We start from the raw sequence: 22,142 nt of genomic DNA on the forward strand, positions 1-22,142 counted from the left end.
AGTAACCCGGAAGTATCGCAAAAGAAAAACGAGCGTCCTCCCGGCGTCTTTCAATGGGAGGGCCCTTCACCCAGGCCCCCATTTCGGGGAGACAGCGACCCATCTGTCCCGGGGGTGCCTTTATATACCAAGGCACAGGTGGACCGCTATTGTCACCCACCGCGTCTTGCCCAAGTGGGGTGGCAGGTTATCACTCGTGCCACTGGAGTAGGGGGATTGAATCCCCTGCGTTTGCGCCGCGTTTAACCTCTCTGGCTCGAGTTGGGCCGGTTTTATTTAGTCACCTCGGGGCCCGGAGGTGAATGGCGACATCGGAAAGCTCTTCATCTGCCTCGTCCGATTGTCCATTATATCATCTGGCTAGAAAAACAAAAGAAGAATAAATGTCCTTTCCTTTACCTATATAGTTTGCTGAGGATGACGATCGACGGTGCCTGACTTGCAAGGCGCGTGCTTCGACACCTTCGAGGGAGCCCCGCAACCGTTCTTGTGCATTTGCGCTGCCCGCTGCGATTGTTCTAGGTTACAGCACACTCGGCAATCGTTTTCTTCCGAGAATTCGTTCAGAACTCGGCCTACCCGCAAACTTGGGAGCGAAATAATCGTCGAAAAGCGCTCGCAACGATTGCTAGCGCTCCTCGACAATACCTCAGCCTAAAAGCATGCAATCTAACTTCTCCTAGCCTCTATCCAAAAGCGAGAGACGCTCCATTCGTCGATAAACGCTCATTGATTCGACCAAGGAAGCACTAAGGTCACGTGATAGAACCTAATCTATACCTTCCTCTATATACATCCTTCTCAGAAAAATTGCCTTTCTTTAAGTTCTCTATGATAGTGTTGATGCCGCTGCCATCTCATCACAGATTCCGCGTTTGCACGCTTTCGTCACATATCCATCTGTTAGCACAAACTATTGACAATTTTTCTATTCCATATAGCCTGTACCTTCGTAGAACTTTACTACCACACTTCCTCGTACCGCAATTTCACTTTCGACTCTCGGAAAAACCACCGCCAACGTCCGATCGTCAAGCCACTCGGCAATCGTCTCCAACCGACCGATTTCAGCCGGACTAACAACGGCAAGAGCTCGATCGAGACGACGCCGACCCATCAGACGAGGCTCCTTTGTGGCGTCAAAAAAGCGAACATAGAGCATCGATCCTGCGCCAAACTTCCCGGCACCCTCTTTCGACTCCAAAACGAGTTCAATTACACGAACTCGAGACTGATAATCCCAGATTATATAGTTCCATCATTCAGTAATAAATACAAACTAACCTTTAGAAGTTCGGTGGAGATTTCCTTTTGTTCTCGCCGGCTTCTTGAAGCGACACGAAACGGCGATACGCAACTCGGCGGCGACAGCCCAAAGGAAAACGTCGGCGCGTGATCATTGACAGTTTTGATTGTGACGTGAATGGTGCCGGCGACCAAAGATTCGGACGAAGATACATTGGGCGTCAATTCGACAATAATCTATATTTATAATTATTAGGGGTTTTAGAGCGGGGATAAAATACCTTGCGACTATCAAAGATTCGCGGTTCGTCTGCCGTGTTGACGTAGAAGATGCGTTCCAAGGCTTCTTCGTAGACCTAGAGAAAGTAGTTGAAAATTGATACAGTTTTGACGTGTTTGCCGTTACCTGAAGGGGCGCGGCTCCCCGAAGCGTTAGAGATTTTCCAAGTGAATCAAAAAGAAGCTAAAACGTAGACACTGTGTCCTGTTTTGGTTCAAAAAGAAACGGTCACTGTACCTCGAGTCCCAAAGGCGGTCGATGAAAAGTATAAACGTATTCGTTGTCGTCTAACAGGTCCGGATCATCGGCTCTGGGATACGCAATTAATTATATCAAGAAAAAACGATTGGACTCCTACTTTAGCGTCACGGTGCATTCCTTCACGCCGTCGCCGTTCGGATCGACTATTCGAACGCGATGCGGCGAACTGACGACGTGAATTCCCGTCGGACGATCCTCGACGAACACGACGGAGTCCGGCACGCCGACGCCGGCACCGAAATCGAGTCGAGGCCCATCGGCAAGCGCCGTGAGGTGAATCGACAGCGGATCGCTGACGGCACCCATCGAATCGACGACAATTACGGAAACGATAGACGTTCGAGACCCGGTCAAATCCCGGCGAATATTCAAATAACGGACGGTGAATAAAACCTTGTATAGTGCGTGAGAACGTTTCGCGGTTTTCCCTACGAGCTTACTTGTAAATAATCATCCATTGGTGCCGGTCCGGTGAGGATTAATAACGACGACGATATCGTTGCGTTGATTCCAAGAGAGTGGGCTAATGAGACGTCGATCTGAAGTGTGTCGCCGTTACGCTGACGAACGATGGTTACGGTCGCCCTCGAAGCGACGTCCGAGTCGACGTCGTCGAGCCGCGTGGACGACGAGTCGAAAAGGCGAACGGGTGTGCCGTCATCGATGAAGGTCACATTGGGCGTGGATGTTTGAAGGAGGGGTCGATCGTTTCGAGAAGTGACGTGAATCTGGGAGAAGTGGCTATCGCGTTTAGGAAAGAAGGTAAGGAGATGTAAAAGGAACCTCGATTTGTGCCGGTATACTAGCATTCGCTCCGTCTTGAACGGTCACGCGGATTAGCCTAAGAAAATGCGATCGATCTTGATGAAAATTCAGCGGGAATTTGTACCTCGGTGAAGACGTGATATTGAGGAGGGAATTACTGAACTGAATTGACGACAGAATTTGGCTATAATAGCCGAGACTCGCTCGTCCTCTTATAACCTGTGAGCCCCAAAACGCGTGAGACTTGTCCTGATAAACCTGTGGTACGTACCACTGATAAAAAGCCGTTGTTTTCTACGGTCACTGCGCCGGACGAAAAGCTTGTATTCACAGTAAGTCGGTCGCCTGGTTCTCCGTTTAGCAGCGACACAAGACCACTATAAAGTAGAGATTCGAAAAATAAAGTCCCCTGAGTGTAATTTAGATATATACCTTGTCAATGTTTCGTGGTCTGGGTCGGAAATAGCGACGGGTAACGGTACTCCTACGGGCGGTCCACCTTCGGTGAAATTAATCGACGATGTTAATTCTCCGTTAAAAGTGACTGAAGGTCTCGAATTGGGCCCTTGCAGTTCAACCGTAACAGAAGCGCTGCTCGTAAATTGCCCGTCGAAAACTTCAAATAATACCGTCGATGGATGCAACGACGATATTTGAGGATTTCGATTAAAATAGGTGACTCGATTCAACGCCTCTTCGTATACCTCAACGGAAGCGTCGCCGTAAAATCGGATTGAATCATCAGAAACGTTTGAGGAGAGTCCATTAGAAAAATTCATCGAAACGCCAAGACGTTCGCCAAAACGCTTGTCGACAATTCGCACGAGAGCAGACTTTATAGGATAAAAATTGTTGTCGGCGTCAGAGAGACGAAGAGAGCCTTGACTAACGCTCACAGGACTCGCAGACCCTTCGACGAATCGCACAGTCGAATTCGATACGACTAAAACGGGAGCATTTTCGTTAATTCCGACGAAACGTAGAGCGATTGAGCTCGGCACGGACTCGACGTCGTAGACATCGGTGACGACGATCGATACGAGCCTAGGACTGTCGTCAGGCGATCCACTGTGGGTATAACTTAGCGCTAGAAGAACGAGTCGCAAACTCAACGAATCCGTCGAAGATACCCGTCGCACAATCAGCTGATCGTCTCCATTGGAAACGAATATTTCCTGCTTGAGAGTTCGCGTCGCAACGAGATTTCTCTCCGTTACGTTTAACCGGCCTTGCAGAACGGCGGCGTCGAGAGACAAATCGAGTCGCTCGCGTAGACGATCGTTTTCGCCGCTCAACGTCGCCGTGACGACGAGCCAATCCGTATCGTTGAACGAGGAAGCGTCGAGTTGCGTCGGCGCAACGAAAAAGACGACGTCGTCGGCTCGGAAATAGACGATCGATCCATTGCGAGTTTCGTTCGTCGACGAAGCGAAATCGATTCCCGAACGCCGACACGTTCCGACGTCACCAATCGAACCAAAGCACTCGTACGACGCCGAGACGCGACACGCGTCGTCGTCGCACCCGTCCGGAACGGCGCTCAATCCGTTATCGCACTCCTCGTCGATGTCGACGACGCCGTTGCCGCACAGAAGCGTCGAACACGAACTCGTTTCGTACGGCTCGTTGGTCGAACAGGCGAAAAAATTGGCGACGATTTGACAATTCGATTCAATGCACTCGATCTCGTCGCCGTTGTCGCCCGTATCGCAGTCTTCGCCGGCGACGCGAATTCCGTCGCCGCACGTACGATTATAACAAACGCTCGTCGTCTGCGGCGTCGTATCGCAATCGAACTCGCTCTCGATTTCGCACGACGACGAGCAGCCGTCGCCGTCGACGACGTTTCCGTCGTCGCACGCTTCCGACGGCATTTCGAAAACGCCGTCGCCGCACGACGGGCAAATAATATCGACTACTGTTCCGTTGTCGGCGCCGCACAGGCGTTCGGCGCTCGTCGCGTTCGTGCCGTTGACGCGAAGAGCGACGATGTTGGGGACGTTTCGTCGTCGTCGTCGTTGTGCCGTCGCTTCGCACGCGGACGTGTCGTCGATTTCGCGAACGTCCGCCGAAAGAGCGGCGCGAACGCTCGCGACGATCGCCGCCGACGAATTTTGACTCGGCGGAAGAGCGACGCAGATGACGTAGCCTTCTTCGCGGAGAACGGATTGGAGCGTTTGTGCCGGCGACGACGACGACGGGCAGAGCGCGAGAACTCGGAGGAGTTCCTCGACGTTTCGATCGCGATAGAACGGCGACGCGTTGAGAACGTCGACGACGACGCGGGCGTCGGCGCGAGTGAACGGAGTTTCGCATAGACGATCGACGAAACAGGAGTGAGTCGCGAAGTTTCGTCGATCCACCGCTTGGCATTCAGACTCCGTGGGACGCGAGAAACGATTTCCGTACGTCGTTTCGATTTCTTGGACGACGTTGGCGACGAGACAGGGCCAAACTCGACGAGCCCAGCGAATGACGTCGGGCTGAACGCTTGCGTTGACGGAGAGGAGGCAAAAGGGTTTGAGGAAGGTCGAGACGTAGGACGAACTGCATTCGAAGCCTTTCTCCGCTAAGGAGATGAAACGCAGGCATTCGGGCATGCGGCAGACTCCCGCAGAAAGCGCTAAGACGCGAGAAAACATTTACAAAAACGTCGGGTTGGTTCAAAGCGATGTTTTCATACGAATTTCGCATTTTTCGCCTTCGAAGTTGTCCGGGCAGAAGCAGGTGAAGCCAACAGCTTCGTCTCGGCAAGTGCCGCCGTTAAGGCAAGGATTTTGACGGCAAGCATCGATAGCTTTGAAAATATTTTAAACTAGAGCGACTCTATTTAATTTGCGTACCTGTGCAAGTGGGTTGTTCGCCGCTCCACGTGCCGTTTTCCTGACAGATTCGCTGCTCGGCGCCGCCGATTATTTCGCAGCAGGGATCGCAGCGAAACGTCATCACGGAACCGAATGCCGTCGCATTGCCGTCGCGACGGCCAAGACGAGGAGTTGGAAGATCGCCGCAGTCCACAGCTGGATAAATAATATTTTAAACGAATTTTTTTTAAATATTTATTTCTTACGTTCGCAAACGGTGTCGTCTCCCGACCACGTTTGATTCGGCTGACACGTACGACGAGACGATCCGAGAAGAAGATAGCCCGGATCGCAGGCAAATTCGACAGACGATTCGCACGAGCGATAGCGACCAAGTCGCGTTCCATTTAAGGGATGCGGTAATTCGTCACATTGAATAGCTATTATAAAATACGATTTACGTATTTAATGAAATTTATTTATTTCTTACGTTCGCAAATAGGCTGCACTCCGCTGTACTGGCCGTTGGAGAGACACTGGCGATCGGCTGAGCCGACGAGCCGAAAGCAAGAGTCACAGACAAAGTGAGTTATGTTTCCGAATAAAGGGTCATCGTCGATTTTCTGCCCGTTTAATGGAACGGGCAAACTTTCGCATATAACAACTTTAACGAAGAAATATTTTAGTTTTTCCCTTTCTTCCGTTTTTTTTCTTTCTCACCTGCACACGTGGGGTTGGTGCCGTTCCAATTTCCGTCCGGAAGACACGTTCGCTCGTCGGATCCTCGAAGCACGTAACCGTCGTCGCAAAAGAATGGAATCGATGATCCGCACGTGGTCACGTTGAAAACGAAGCCGCCGTTTTCGATACCGCTCTCCGGAGATCCACAGTCAATAATGTTGCACGACGGCTGTATGCCGCTCCAGACGCCGCTCTCGTTGCAAACGCGCCACTGGGGTCCGTCGAGGCGATAGCAAACGTCGCATTCGAAATCGATGACGGCGTCGAGAAATGTGCTGTTACCGTAGAGACGTCCGTTGGACGGCGGCGGCAGAGAACCGCAATCAATAACTATTACGAGAATACATAACGAAGCCGGAGGATCAATCTTCTCTTACATTCACAGGACGTTTTATTGCCGCTCCAGAGGCCGGAGGAGAGGCACGTTCGATTCGGGGAACCGAGAAGTAAGTGACCGGGAAGACAGGCAAAATAAGCCTCCGAAGGACACGTGGTGTCGTTTAGAGAAATCGTGCCGTTCGGCGGCGGTAATAGCGGACCACAATCGACCACTAAAAGCAAAGAAAAATAGAAATTATTTAATAATAAAATAGTTTTTACGCAAGCATTGGGTGTCGGTTCCCGTCCACTCCGCTCCGCTTATACATCGTCTCGACTCCGAACCGTTTAGACGATAACAGGCGTCGCAGTCGAATTCCAAGATAAGACCGTCTCTTTTTCCGAATTTCGTTCCGAAGCGCGGCGCCGGCAAGCCGTCGCACGAGATACCTTTGCCACAAAAATGCACAAATAATATTTTAAATACGACGTGCCTACTTCCACAAAAAGGCTGATCGCCACTCCAAAGACCGTTCGCCTGACAAATTCGTCTCGACGGGCCTTCCATCTCGTAACCGATGTCGCAATCGAAATTGATTTCGGAGCCGAAAACGGTCTCGTTTCCCAACGCAAAGCCGTTTTCGGGAGCGGGAAGAGAGCCGCAATCGACAACTACACATCATAAAATATATTAAAATTTATTATGAGATTAATGAGTCGTACTTAGACAAGTCGGTTCGGTTCCATTGTAGGTGCCGTCTTCCTGGCATTCTCGCGTCGACGAGCCGTTCACGCGGTAGCCTTCGTCGCAGATAATCTCCGCAGTGAATCCGACTGTCGTCGCTTGAGAAACAGCGATTCCGTTGCTTATATTCGCCAGGGGACCACAGTCAACGACTGCGTCAAAAAAAAGATATTTTTATTTTTATTATGAATTTTTTTCTTTCTTTATTTTACGTTTGCATGTCGGCTGCGTGCCATTCCAGGAGCCGTTTAGTAGGCACGTTCGCACGCGTGAGCCGACGAGAACGTGGCCGGGATCGCAAAGGAATTGGGTGACGGCGAGAATTGTCGACGTGGAACTCATCAGCGACGTTCTCACATCGCCAAGACGACGTCCGTTTAAAGGATCGAACAAAGGTTCACACGTAACAACTAGAAATAAAAATAAAGAAAAGAGTTATAAGGATATTTGTCTTACCAAGAACGTCTTCAATGGTACAATTTCCGACTGAATTTTCCCTTGAAACCCATCGATTTTTACCGATACACGAACTAGAGACATTGGATGCGACGATCGGCAAACGAACGCTTCCGCCGTTATCAATAAACTCCATAGTCGCTTCCCTTCCAAGTCTCACTTCCACGCAAACCGTTCCTTCGTCGTCAAACGCTTCCAAAGCGGAGAACCCGAAATCGACGCCGTTGACTTTCGCCACGACGCCCGTCGTCGGCGGACCGACAATTCCGCTCGCGTTCGCCGTCGTCGCCGAAACGACGACGCACGATCGTTCTCGCCAAGCGAAAGCGATCGCCCACCAGCCGCCGGAATCGGCGGTGTCGTACGACCAAACACACGACGACGACACGATCGCGCGATCGTCGACTTGCCGCCAGAAACCGCTCGTCGAATCGTAGCGAAAAACAGACGGCGAATCGCGAAAAGAATCGCAATCGATTTCCAAATCGAAGTGGATTTGTCCGCGCGAGTCGTTGACGAAGACGTCGACGTCGACGGCGGCGAGAAGATCGAGATAGACGCTACGACCGTCGACGAGACGGCCGTATAATTGAGGAACGCCTTCGAGGGACGACGATACTGTCGTCACTCGCGCCGTGACGACGCTCGAAGGAAGAGACGCTGGAACGAAGACGAGACGACGAAGGGTTTCGCGACCGGCGGTGGTGAACGACACGTTTCCTGACGGAGATGCGACGCCGTCTAGGACGTTTTGACGACGAACGATTATGGATAAATAATTTCTTTGAGAATTGTGTTCGATGAATAGCGATTTTGATGACGTCGAATATTCGTTCTTTTCGACGACGACGATGTAGCGACGGCCCAGGGGAACGGAGACAATTACGACGGGTTCGATGAGGCGTGTCAAGTCCCTGTATAGCGCTGTAGTCGAGTTCTCCTCCACTGTAAAAAGTCGAATTCTGTCAACGACCAATGAGGTTTTAGTGTCAAAATCGATAGAAGTTATAGTCAAATTAGCAACTCCTATAAAACAGACATGTAATTGATTAAGATTTATTTTCGCGTTCACTTACCCTGACAAACGGGCGCGTTTCCGCACCAAGACGCGTCGGGAAAACAAGTTCGGCTCGGAGAACCGACGAGAGCGAATCCGGCTTCGCACGAATACTGAACGACGTCCTCGCACAGCGTCCCGTTTCCCGACTGCACGGCGTTATCGGGAACGGGAAGAAAACCACACGAAAGAACTATAAGAAATAATAGAATAAATACTATATTTTATTTATTTATACTTACGTTCACAGGTGGGTACCGCTCCGCTCCACGTTCCGTCCGGCAGACACGTTCTCGTCGAATTTCCGACGAGTTCATAGCACGAATCGCAGACGTATGTCGTCGACGAACCGCACTCCAAACCGCTCTCGTTCACTCGGCCGTTTCGAGGCGGAAGCAAACGCTCGCAGAATTTCTGTTGACAAGTTGGAAACGTCGTCCAGTTTCCGCTCTCCGAGCACGTTGCATTTGACGGTCCGACGAGTTCAAAGCAGGGAGAACACGAAAAGAAAGCCGTAGCGCTGCACGTCGACTCGCCGCCGTCCACCGCACCGTTGACAAAATCCGGGAGAAGATCGCAGGACAAAGCTAAAGAGAAGATTATTGATTATATATAAAAAGGGGGAGAGAAACTCACGAAAACAGCCTGTAGTGTTGGTCTGAATAAAAATGCGAACTGCATCGCTGACGGCACCGTCGGAATCCGTAGCCGCCACGTCGACGATCGAGTATCCCGATAGTGCGATAGACGTCGAATAGGCGAGCGATTTGATAGCCAATAAATAATTCGCCGTCGTAGAAATTCCCGTCAGACGTAGGCTTCCGTCGTCGAGTCGCTCCGTCACAATGCCGGCCGATTCGAAGTCGCCCGCGTTGATGACGTCACCAAATCGAGATTTTTCAAACGAAATTTTGATTTCGGATAACGTCGCGCTGTCGACGTCGACGAGATTGATGTCCGACGGAAATAAGGCGATCGGAGGCGCGTTGATTGTGTACGTCACGTTGGTGACGTCAAAAATGATTTGGGGCGGATCGTTGAAGGAGACGACGGAAACGATGAAAAGAAAAGGTCGACTGGCGTTGAATTCGTCGCGAATGACGACTTCGATGTGCCTAGAGAAAATCAATGATTTAATAAATTAATTATTTTATTTTATTACCTGTCAGTTGACGAGAGATTCGCGGGAGCCGGAAGAAGGTTTACGAACGTAACAGAAAATTCGAAATCGGACGCGTTGCCGGGGCCAACGAGAGTAAAGTTCGTTGCGTCAGTTCGAAGAAATCCGGCGGCGAAATTCAAAGCGCCAATCTCGTCTCCCGGTTGCGGATTTCTTAGCCAAATCGAAGCGCTTTGGAATACGGTGTGATCGACGTCGGAGACTTGTACGCGACCGAGGATAATTGCCGATCGATTCGTCTCGTGATACGTCGCTCTAGCGGGTGACGGGGAGCCGTTGGCGAGCAAGACGGGCAGCGCGTTCACGGCTCGGAGTCGAACGGTTAGGTTAGCTGTTGTTGAAAATACGCCGTCGAAAACCGAAAACGAGATGACGGTGTCGGGCGAAACGAAGGAAAACTGGAAACGACTAAGAGGAGAACGTAGTATCTACTGCGTTCTATGTCGTGAAAAATAGAGAGACTTGCCTATTGAAGTATGTGATGTTGTTGAGAAGAGCGGCGTAGTCGTCGGTGCCGCCGCTACTGTTTATTCTTAGCTCGGATCCGTTGTCTGCAACGGAGATACGAAGAGAGCGCAAAGACGAGGTTGTAATACTGAGAAATTCGTCGGATGACTTCGGTGTGACAAAGCGAACCACGGCAGATTCGATTTGGTAGAAATCGTTATCGCTGTCGTTCAGCGTCAAAGAATTTTGCGTGACCAAAATCGGCGACGTTCGACCTTCGACGAATACCACGACGTTTTTATCTATGCGCAGATTAGGTGGATGCTCGTTTTCTCCGACGTAGCGAAGCGAGATATTGACTGGCGTTGACGACAAGCCATTGTTGTCATACACGGTTACCAGAGCAAATCTAGAATAAATATTAGAAACTCCTCTGCATCAATTTATTTATACGCTTGCCTATCTTTAAACGACGGCTCTGTTACGTTGCTATGTCGGAAAGACAATGCTTGGAGTAGCACCGTTAGATTCGCTTCTCTGCCCGGAATTCTCACGAATGACATGCTTAGTAGAATTACGTGAATGTTATAGTTAATCGCATAGCTAGTTGGACTTACGTCGTGCGTGTAGTCTCAGCGTTAACCTCTCTAAGTACATCTACGAAGTCGGGTATTCGGACCAAGGCAGCCTGGGCTGCAGCGCCCAAAAAACTCGGATCCTGAAACAAGAAATCTAAGCAAACGAGAGAAATATCAAAGCAAAACTACCTCTATATCAATATTATCTTCAAATCCAAAATATTCAGCTGTGACATTGCGCCATTCCTAAAGACGAGTTAAACTTTGATTCCAAAGACGAAAACCCTTACCTCGTTTCCGTACTCGCTCCCGTCAACATTTCCCGGCTCGCCGAGAAACACGACGTCGTCGCTGACGGCGTAAATCACTTCGTTATTCAACGTCGTATTATCGGCGACGTTAAAATCGATCTCGACGTGCTCGCAAACGCTCGTCTCGCCGACGCGCGCGACGTCGCAATCAAACGCCACGTCAACCGTGCACGCGTCACTGCAGCCGTCGATTATCTCGCTCGGCCCGTTATCGCACGCCTCGCCGTCGTCGACGACCCCGTTGCCGCAGAGCGTGCACTCGCTTCGTCCGAGCGGCGGATTAACCGCGCACTCAATCACAATCGTGCAGTTAATAGGATCGCAGCCTGGTCCGCCGCCCGTATCGCATTCTTCACCGAGAACTCGAACGCCGTCGCCGCACGTACGATTCGCGCAAACGCTTTGCGCGTCGACTTCGACGCTACACGAGAACCCCGCTTCGATTTCGCACGACGACGTGCAGCCGTCGCCGTCGACGACGTTGCCGTCGTCGCATTCTTCGCTCGGTATTTCGAGTCGCGCGTCGCCGCAGACGGGGCATACGAGTTCGACGCCGGGAACGGCGGTGCCGTTCACCGAACCGTCGCAAATCGTTTCGCTGTTCGTCGCATTCGTTCCGTTGCTTAGTAGAGCGACGGAGAACACGTCGAATGCCTCTCGTTTTCTTCTTCTTCTGGCGAGAAAAGAACACTGACCTGTTTCGTCCGGAACGACGAATGTTTCGATGCCTCTCGTTTCTCGTAAAAGTCGCTGAAATTGTGCCGTCGCGTTGAGCACGTCGCTCTCGTTGACGGCGGTGACGACGAGACAGAGAACGAAGCCGGCGTTCTCGAGTCTTCCACGTAATTCCGCCGTCGATTCGGTGTCGTTGCACGAGCGCGCGAGCTCGAGCATCTGCGCGACGGCTCGATCGCGATACGACGTTAGTCCGTGGAGCCAGTCGACGACGACTTCGGCGTCCGACGCGGCGAATGGCGTTGCGCATAGATCGGCGGCGAGGCAGGCGGAGTGAGCGGCGTAGAGTAGACGATCGACTTTTTGGCATTCGAAGGAAAACGGCGTTTCGGTGCGCGAACCGTAGATCGAATCGACGACGCTAACGGTCGTTCGAACGAGACATCGCCACGCTGTTCGACTCCAGTGGAGAGCGCGAAACGTCAAGTTGCGAGCGGACGAAATCGAGCAGAGTCGCGTTGCAAACGTCTCGAGATAGGAGTCGGGGCCGCACTCGAACGACGCTACGGCCTGCGATAGAAACGCGTCGCATTGCTCGACGCCACAGACGCCAAACGGCGACGCAATTTCGCATCGTTTCCCGGTGAAATTGAGCGGACAAAAACAGTCAAATCCGCGAAACGTGTCGACGCAAGTGCCGCCGTTTAGACAAGGACTCGACCTACAAGCATCAACCTCTAAAAAATATAATAAGAAAGGCTGATATTTCTTCTTTAGGCTTTCCATACCTTGACAGATTGGTTCAGCGTCGCTCCACTGCCCGTTAAGCAGACACGTGCTGTTCACCTCGCCGCTGAGCTCGCAGCACGACGAGCACGAGAAAGACGTCACTGAACCGAACGTTGTTGTCCTAAAACTGACGCTTCCGCGCGACGGCGCGTCGAGAACGCCGCAATCGACAGCGTTGCAGGTCGCTTCGTCGCCGCTCCACGTTCCGTTGATCGTGCACGTTCGTCGCGACGAGCCGGAGAGAACGTAGCCGTCGTCGCAGCCGAATTCGACGCTCGCCGAACAGGTCCAATTCGTGCCGACGCGACGACCGTTGGCGGGGAAAGGAAGACCGTCGCACAGGACGAGAGTGCAAGCGACGTCGTCTGACCCGCTCCACGTTCCGTCCGCGAGGCACGTTCGTTCGGACGAGCCGACGAGGACGTAGCAGTCGTCGCAGGTGAAGAACGTGCGTCCGCCTAGACGCGTTCCGCCGATCGTCTGCTTTTGTCCATTTGGAGGCACGGGTAGACTTCCGCAATCAATAGCTAGAGAAAATAAAAATACAAGAAATGACCCCCAAGATATAATAATCTTACCTCGACATAGTGTTTCTGAGCCGGACCACGTGCCGTTGGTCAAACAGGTGCGCGATGCCGAGCCGACAAGGTCGTAACCGAAGTCGCATTCAAACGATATCGTCGAGTCGCAAAAAGTCGCGTTGCCGGAGCGATGACCGTTAGTCGGAGATTGGAGCTCGTCGCAGTGTATAACTAAGAAGAGAAGTGGATAAATATAGGGTTTATGTATGTTGGTTCGGCGTACGTCTGCACGTCGTTGTATCGCCGCTCCACGAGCCGTTGCTCAAGCAAGTTCTCTCCGACGATCCCTCGAGGAGATAACAATTGTCGCAGAAGAAATCCATTGTGGAATTAAACGTCGTTTCGTTTCCCAGTTTTTCTCCGTTTAGAGGACTATCAAGATCCCCACAGTCGACGGCTATGGAAAGAGGATAATACTTCTATAGGGAAAAATCGCCTTGGGCGTTATTTACGTGAGCACTGTGGCTGAGTCCCACTCCACGTTCCATTTTCCTGACATAGTCTGTATCTTGAACCGGTCAACACGTAGCCTTCGTTGCATGAAAATTTGGCGACGGAAGAGCACGTAGAATCGTCGTCACCAATCCTAAGGCCGTTCACAGGAACAGGAAGGTCCTCGCAAGTCACAACTACAAGAAAGAGAAATATAGGCACTATAGTATTTTTTTAAAAATTCCTCACGTTCGCATTCTGGTTGGAAACCGCTCCAGTTTCCGTTTGGCTGACACGTACGATTCGCCGATCCATTCACCAATCTATAACACTCGTTGCAAGCGAATTCGATCGCGACGCCAAACGACGAATCCGACGATCCACTTTTCGTCCCGTTTTCCGGAATCGGCAATCCCGGACAATCGACGACTATGTAGACGGATAAAAAATTAAAACGAATTATGTCGAAAGGAATGAAAAAAACCTTCGCATGTCGGCGTGATGCTGCTCCAGTTGCCGTTCACTTGGCACACGGCAATCGCCTGACCAATGACTTCGAAACCCGCATCGCATTCGAAGCGAATCGTCGACTGAAACGTCGTCGTTTCGCCTAGTCGAGACCCGTTGTTGGGTCGTTGAAGATCGCCGCAATTCACGCCTAAAAAGACGAATGAGAAAACGATAAAAAACGAGAGAGTTTTCTCCTTACGTCTGCACGTCGTTTCTGTCCCCGTCCACGTTCCGTTTACCTGGCATCGGCGTTGCGACGATCCGACGAGCTCGTAACCGTCGTCGCATCGAAATTCGACAACGGAATCAAACGTCGTCAAGTCGCCGATGCGATCGCCATTCGCCGGCGCGACGAGTTCGCCACAGTCGACAAGTAAACACTCGGGAGAGGCAACGCTCCAAGAGCCGTTGCTTAGACACGTTCCCACCGAAGAACCGACGAGATTTCGTCCAAAATCACACTCGAAATCGACCGTTGCATTCCCTTCGTAAACGCCGAACACAGACAAAGTCGTAAACGCTGTCGCCGCGCCTCCAATCGGAACGATCGGACTGCCACAGTCAACAACTAAAAAACGAATAAATACACGTGAAAATATTAATTGTAATCGAGTGTACCGAGAAGCGAGAGCTCTTGACAAGAATGAGCGTCTCTTCGATCGCGTACGTCAACTCCGTCGCGATCAATCGCCACAAAAGACCTATCGGGACACTGCAACGTCGTTTCGAATCCCGTAAAGTCGAACGGAATCTCCACATCGATTCCGACGCTTCGAAGATCGACGTGGACGTGCGCGTGAGCGCCGAGGGGAATTCGAAAGCACGCCTCTCCCGTCGAATCCGTCGTCGTGTGAAACGTCACAACGCTCGAGTGTTCAAAGTCGAAGAATCCGTCGACGGAGACGAGAGCGAATCGGAGAGGAGTCAACGCGCCGTCGCCGTCGCGAAACGACGCCGAGAGCGAAGCGCACGTTTCGTTCTCGATTCGACGAGCGGCGATCCACCAGGTAAACACGTCGACTTCGGGGAGCGTCAAAACGAGAGTTCCGTTTCGTCGATTGACGATTCCGACTCCGCTCGATCGCCAGTTGCCTGCGAAAAAATCGTAGCACCAGGCTTCGATCGATTCGCCTTCGTTCAGCAATGACGAATCGTCGAGCGGAATCTCGATTGTCGTGAAATTTTCGTGTCGTTCTTCTTTGAGATTTGAACGAAGGAGAGTCGATAGCGACGTCGCGTTTGCGTCGAAGAGACCGACGGCGGGGGCGACGATTTCGATATTGACGTAGGTCGGAAAATCGGCTCCCGGCAAGCTGATTTGCGTCGCGAGCGACGGAATGCCGCCGAGAAAAGTCGACACGTCGACGGCGACGACTCGCAACGAATCGACGTCTCGTCCAAGCGACACGCGAACGCCGTCGTTCGTTTCGAAGACGCGAGAGTCGTTCGGACGAAAATTAGAGACGCGTCGCAAATAGACATCGAGAAATTGTCCTAGATGAATAAAATAATAGGTGATCGTCTATCTAGAGTAGTCGTCTCACCTCCGCCCGATATAGGAGCGTGGGAAACGGTCGTCGGAGCGTAGTCCGGTGGCGCTGTCGCGTGCACGAATAAATTTCTTCGATCGTCGGCTGGCACGACGACGACGACGACTCCGCTTGGAACCAAAGTCGGTTCCAAGTACGTTTTCGGAGACGAGAAAGTAGAGAAGCTATTCCGCGAGGTGATAGCGATTTCTGGGTAGCTGATTAAATTCCCTGTCACGGCGTCGCGAACGAAGATCGTTAGATTGACGACGGCTTGAAAGAAAGAGTCGAAATATCTGTTGAGGAATTATTTTTTTCTTACCGCTGCAAACGACGTCCGGATTACACCAAAACGAGAACAAGTCGCCGCCCGTACAAATCGAAAAAGGATCGCCGATCAACAGGTGACCGGGATTACAGCGAATTTCGACCGCTGAACCGCATGTCGTATCGTTGCCGATAACAAAGCCGTTGGGCGGCGGGAAATATTCAAAGCAGTCCAAAACTAAGAAAAAATCAGAAGAAACAATTTTTAGACGAAATCAATATCGTACGTTCGCAAGTGGGCGGCACGTTCGACCAAACGCCGCCCGGTTCGCACTCAAGGAGTGAGGAACCAGTTAGACCATAGCATGGATCGCACGAAAATTGCACTATCGAATCGCAATCGACGTTGTCTCCGGAAATCCGCCCATTTTCGGGTGCTACAAGTGGCGGACACGTATCAACTAAAATTAAATAAAAATAAAGAAACGTTGATTTGAATTTTTTTGTGTACATTCGCATGTCGGTTGATTGCCGGTATATAGTCCCGTCTCCGGAAGACACGTTCGCGTCGCCGAGCCGGACGCGATGGAATAGCAGTGATCGCACGAGAAAAAAGCCGTCGGACGGCAGGAAGAATTCCCGCCGATTCGAGCCCCATTCGACGGCGCGGGAAGCTCAATACACGGCAACTCTAATCCACGTACGAATCTAGATCAGAACGAATCCCCAGGCTATTCGTTTTACCGACGCAGGCGCTTGTATTCGTGAAAATACTGACGACGACTCCAGAGGCGGCGGCACTGCCTTCTCCTATATCAACGAAAGCGTTGACGAGGCCTTCGACGGGAAGAACGCTGGAATAGCGCGCTGCTAAAGCGATCTAGGGACAAGATAACGATTTTCGAAGGAAAAACCAGCGTTTCTTATTCACCTGTCTGTATAATTCGAGAGGAGCTTCGCCGCTGAAAAGCGCCGTCGATCCCCTTATCTCAACAGAGAGCGGCAGAGTCGAAAGGTCTATGTCTTGAAACGACAGAACGTTTCCTTGCAAGTCTGGACTGAGAACGATTATGAGACGCGTTGTCGTGGTGCTGTCGACGTCGTTTAGAACGACGTCGGCGGGTAAAAGTGCCACGGGGCTGCCGCCGGCGAAGTAGACGACGGTTCGCTCGCGATCTCCCGCCGTTCCGTACGACGTGGGACCGAGGGACGTATTGAAGTGAAATATCGGTCGATCGTCAAAAGGAATCACGAAAACCTATTTATTTTTATTCGGATCATTTAATTATTTAGTAATTTGTTTTACCTCTATGAAGGTTGTTGAGGTTTCGTTTGTTTCGTCGGTAATAGAGACGCTGATATTCCTAAAAAATAAGGTCAAGTTGCGTGTAGGAAAACGCGTAGGACAAATACCTAGTAGCTTTTGTCACATTGGCGGGCGACTGGAGCACATTGACGAAGCCCAATTGGAGAAAAACTTCATTAAGAAAAAACGACGGTGACGATCTCTTTGCAAACGTCTTAGCATCGAACAAGAAAAAAAATCAATATCTTTTTCATCTCCTTTTCTTTCTACGCACGTACAGCAGTGGAGAACGACTGATCGCCCACTTCAAAGAAGGAAACGAAAGCTTCAACGCCTCGCTCGCCCCTCAAGAAGCCAATATCCCCAAAGTATATCAATCGATCGCCTTTTTCGCCGACGAGCGACGCAGCCAAACTAAACGTACGAAGATCAAAGATTTTCGTAGTCGCGAGCACGCGTCTATGGAACTCACTTTAGCAACGTGCCGTCGTCGGAGAAGGTTATTCCGTCGTCAATGCCAACCGCTGAATTTCCTTCGAAATAGAACACAGAGCCTGAGGTGGGGGTGAAGACAGGCGCTTTTGCCAAGTCGATCAAATTTATCCTGGCGTGACGGAAAATAGCTAAAAAATATTTCAATTCGTTCTCAGTTACCGTGCGACGGTGGAGGAAATGAAGAGTCCGTCGCTTATCGTGAAAGTCGCCAGTCTGTCTTCCGCTTGCTCTTCAAAGAGATCTCCGCTACAAGAAAAAAAAAGACGGGGGTTGTAAGTTTGTATGGTTCGTTGGTGACGTCAAACCTAATGAAATATGTCACGTTGTTGAGAATGGATTCGTAAACCGACAAAGGAGCGAGACCTTCGATTAGTATAGACTGTCCGTTCTATGAAAATTAGATAAACGTGTCTACAGTGGAAACAGTAGTCCCTGTACCTACCTGTTGTACGGAAATACCGGGGGGTACAAGAGATAGGCTGATAACGCCAGATCGAACCAACTGAACGGTTGCATTCACCATTAAATGACTACATAAAAGAGTCAAAAGTGTGGGGACCCCTTTTTATGGGCTAGAATATCACCTGTCGTGATCTGGGTCCACGATAGTCAAATTACCCTGGCCAATCGCAGTGGGAGGAGAATCTTCGACGAAATTTAGAGTCGCGACGGGTGAAAAGACGGGCGGATCGTTGTTGGATCCGACGTACTGGACGGAGACTCGCACCGTAGGCGCCACTCCGCCGAGCGAATCGAACACTTGAAACGAAATGACCCTGCCAAAATGCGCAAGTGAAAAATTCACCTCCTTTTATTTAAAAGATTTACGTTGGACTCAATCCTGGATTGGAATCGACGTTTCGGTATTTGATCGCAAAGAGAACGCTTCGTAGATTGACGTCACTTACGTTCAGCGACTCGATGAAGGTATTGAAGGTGACAGATCCGAAACTAAGCGAAAAGAATCATATAGCGTCGCAGCGCGTCCGTCGTGGATCGTACCCAAAGAGAAGGCTTCCATTTCGTCCGAACAACTTTTCACTGTCGGGTCCTTCGATTCGTCCATCGCGTATAGCGCCAGGATAATCAACAAAAACCTACGTAAAATTCTAGACTCGTCGAAGGGAAAGACGCTGTGCCAACGTACCGCTTCGCTGTCATTTAACGGCGCCGAAGAAAAAATACCGAGCCCGCCCCAGTTCTGAAACAAGACCCTCTCTTAAGATATAAAGGACTTTCAGTAACTACTAGTACCCCGCTTGAAAAAACGCTCTCATCGAAAGCGTCTGGATCGACAAGATAGACTTCTTCTCCGACTACGTCATAAAAAACGACGCCGTCGCGAGTCGACGGGTCGTTCCTATTGAAGTCGATAGTGCGTCGCGCGCAATCGCTTCGCTCTCCCAGCGCTCCAAAACACTCGAAAAACGGCGCCACCGTGCAATCATTCGCGCATCCATCGACGTCGATCGTCGGCCCGTTATCGCACTCTTCGCCCGTTTCGCGCACGCCGTCGCCGCAGAAAGCGCAGACGCTCCGATTGAACGGCTCGTTGACGTGACACGCGAAACCGCTGACGATATACGTGCAATTCGTCGTCTCGCACGCGCCGATCGCCGCGCCGCCCGTATCGCAATCCTCGCCGGGCACGCGAACGCCGTCGCCGCACGCCGACGCGAAGCACGCCGATCGCACGCCGTACGGCGTCGCGCACGCGAAACCGCTCTCGATCGAACACGTCGCCGAGCAACCGTCGCCGTCGACGCGATTCCCGTCGTCGCACGCCTCTTCCGGTATTTCGAGTCGACCGTTTCCGCACTCGGCGCACGCGAGCGACGCGTTGCCGAAATCGGTGTCGTCGTTGCCATGGAGACGGCATATTGTTTCCGCGCTCGCCGCTTCCGGGCCGGTGACTAGGATGAGCTCGTAGAAACGAATTTCCGGCGCGTAATCGTAGTCGTATTCGTACGTGGGAAAGCCTTCGAGTATGGTTCGAGAACAGCGAAAGAAAAGCGGTTCTCCCTCTAAAAAGAAAGTTTGAGGATCGCTTCCATTTAGGACGGTTCTGAGAAAATTCTTCAGGTTCTCTATCGCCACAAATGACGCCGAATTGTCGCTCGTGTGCACGGCAACGCACAAAAAGAATCGTTCGAGGGGCGACTCGAAGGCGCGCGCGCTCGCGTTGCTTGGACACTCTCGTAAAAATTCCAACATTTCTTCTTGCAATCGATTGCCGTAGAGGGGAACTTCGGATATGACGCCGACGAAGCGAGACGGAAAGGAGGACGTGGTTATTGGTAGATTGCAGAAAACGGCTGGATTTGGATTGATGCACGTGGACGTGGCGTTGAAGACAAGCCGATCCACTAACTGGCATTCCGAGTCGAAGGAGTCGCTCGATCGACGTCGCTCGAAGACGTCGTCGACGACTTGAGTTATTACGTTCGTCAGGCACGTGACTATGGACGCCGTGGCAGCTCGTTCGAAGGCGGTAAATGCGGAATCGCGGGAGAGAGAGCAAAGGCCGTTGAGTAGGCGAGATGACGGCGAATCGGGTCCACAATGCGTGACGTCATCGATGCATTCCCTGAAGGCAGTGCAATCGTTTTGCAGTGCCGGGGCGGAGCAATGGGGTGACACTGAAATTTTTAATTAGATTAATTAATTAAAATTGTCGACTTACGTGGTAAATCGCAAAGGGAGTTCGTGAAATCCGGCGCGCATTGACACGAGAAACTTCCGATGCTGTTTACGCACGATCCGCCGTTTTCGCACGGATTGGCGATGCATTCGTCGATGTCTACGCGAAGAATGGTCATTGGGGGTACTGCGGTGGCCGGGAGGGATGTTCTTTATCCTTCGTCTTACCTGATTCGCAAGTGGTTCCTGTGATTCCCTCGGGACACTCGCACGTGAACGCGTAGAGCGTATTCGTGCATGTTCCGCCGTTGGTACACGGATTCGAAAAGCACGGTGGCACGGCTAAACATCGAAACGTTGGCGTAAGCGAGTCGTGGCTTCGTGGGGGCCAGCTAAGCAAAATTCCCAAGGTCCCGGCTACTAAGGTTTACGGTACTTAGCATTTTTAATTTTTAGCATCATAAACGCGCTCAAAGCTTAGTTATATAATTTGCCAACTATGTCTTTTTTAGGCTTCTGGGTTATGCCTGTATCCTGTGAATCCACCTAACTCGGTCACGGAACTAAAGGGCCCGACTTCGTCTATTCCTGTATCTACCCTCTGCCTTGCTCAAAAACACTTACGTGCTATTGTTGATGGGAGTTCGGTTGAACCGGTCGCACTACCACAGTAGCCAATAGTAGAAAGCAAAACCAGCGAAATTTTCAGCAGTGACTTCGAGTCGACGTGACTGACTGCCAATACCATATCTACCCAACGTCTAAACTGTCAAGAGACAGCTAGAGGTGAAACTGAACTTGAATGAGAACTAGCGTGACTTGTGAGAGACAACTTGACCGGGTGACCTCAGGACGTTCCACTACAAGGTGTGTGAAAGCGTGAGAGCATGAGTCACATGCTACATATTCGATTGTCCTTATTTATTATGCATGTACTGTACCATCCCTGCGGTGACGCCAGACCAATCGCGTGCATATGAAACCCTAGAATAGAAAAGCAGCTCAAATCATGAACGTCGAGCGCCTTGATGCGGATGATGCTGCCAGCCGTGCTGAAACGTATCTATAGTGCGCCAATGACCGCAGTTGTGACACTAAAGAAGAAAAAGAAGGCATCAGCAATTCGACCTCTATTAATTACCAATTACAGTCCAACTCTCACCGTCTATAAATAGAACCGCTTAATTAATATACATAAATAAATGGATGTAAACCCACTTTAGGAAGACCGACGCCCATCCACCGTTGCCCGATGTCGCCGCCATGGGAATGCGACGCTCGCATCGAACATCGTACGCACGACGAAAGCGTCACGGCACCGGCGCTCACAGATCGACTCAATCGACTACCGACGGCATTTCGGGAAAAGTGCGGCAACGCGCTTCCGGCGCCGGAACCGATTCGATAGCTTCCGGGCATGAGCGAAACGGATCCGGCGCTCTGCGCGCGCGAGTACGTGTAGCCGCGCGGGAGTCGTTGACCGACGGGAAATTGTTTCGACCAGCGCTCGCTGAACGAACGAATCACGCGACGCTCGTATAAGTCCATTTCGCGCGCCGCTTCGTCCATTTTCGCTTGGTGCTCTTTTACCGCTTCGGCGGCGCGACGTCGGCTCTCGATGATGCGATGGCGTTCCCATGCGTGGAGATTTGTCTTGAATTGGCTGTACGAACTGACGCCGAGCGGCGTTTGGGTTTTCGGTAGGCGAACGCTGTGGGACGAACTGCGAG

General features: G+C 51.2%; 1 protein-coding gene across 1 annotated transcript; it reads right to left on the bottom strand.

Moving 5' to 3' along the window:
• Positions 1–102: 102 nt before the first annotated feature.
• On the bottom strand, positions 103–21,269 carry LOC136200281 (uncharacterized). Its single transcript, XM_065990650.1, has 61 exons — positions 21,037–21,269; positions 20,641–20,754; positions 20,456–20,572; positions 19,027–20,411; positions 18,920–18,973; positions 18,775–18,869; positions 18,601–18,723; positions 18,357–18,548; positions 18,215–18,302; positions 18,078–18,160; positions 17,932–18,018; positions 17,750–17,881; positions 17,556–17,691; positions 17,385–17,491; positions 17,278–17,335; positions 16,903–17,229; positions 16,716–16,851; positions 16,483–16,662; positions 16,259–16,432; positions 16,027–16,209; positions 15,720–15,977; positions 14,794–15,669; positions 14,375–14,743; positions 14,150–14,323; positions 13,915–14,094; positions 13,686–13,862; positions 13,457–13,630; positions 13,231–13,404; positions 12,652–13,179; positions 11,168–12,600; positions 11,067–11,123; positions 10,917–11,017; positions 10,759–10,863; positions 10,319–10,708; positions 9,835–10,260; positions 9,309–9,787; positions 8,915–9,259; positions 8,692–8,865; positions 7,616–8,641; positions 7,372–7,569; positions 7,138–7,311; positions 6,913–7,086; positions 6,697–6,864; positions 6,474–6,647; positions 6,076–6,426; positions 5,846–6,019; positions 5,622–5,795; positions 5,395–5,571; positions 5,235–5,348; positions 2,984–5,174; positions 2,823–2,928; positions 2,676–2,770; positions 2,570–2,627; positions 2,227–2,514; positions 1,884–2,179; positions 1,763–1,835; positions 1,652–1,708; positions 1,527–1,601; positions 1,285–1,482; positions 949–1,231; positions 103–900 (listed from the first exon to the last, which is right to left on the bottom strand). Exons 1-61 carry the CDS (start codon positions 21,158–21,160, stop codon positions 830–832), a joined length of 17,010 nt encoding a protein of 5,669 aa, XP_065846722.1. The 5' UTR covers positions 21,161–21,269; the 3' UTR covers positions 103–829.
• Positions 21,270–22,142: the final 873 nt, after the last annotated feature.

Source organism: Oscarella lobularis, chromosome 2 (assembly GCF_947507565.1).
Source record: "Oscarella lobularis chromosome 2, ooOscLobu1.1, whole genome shotgun sequence".
NCBI classification, from domain to species: Eukaryota; Metazoa; Porifera; class Homoscleromorpha; order Homosclerophorida; family Oscarellidae; genus Oscarella; species Oscarella lobularis.

Bases quoted from the DNA above. Each gene is read 5' to 3' on its own strand.
- LOC136200281 (XM_065990650.1), bottom strand. From the start codon at position 21,160: ATGGTATTGGCAGTCAGTCACGTCGACTCGAAGTCACTGCTGAAAATT. The intron at 17,230-17,277 runs GTAAAACAAATT...AAAAATAAATAG, and splicing joins CCTCAACAACCTTCATAGAG to GTTTTCGTGATTCCTTTTGA. The intron at 6,427-6,473 runs GTAAGAGAAGAT...TTCTCGTAATAG, and splicing joins CAATAAAACGTCCTGTGAAT to TTATTGATTGCGGTTCTCTG.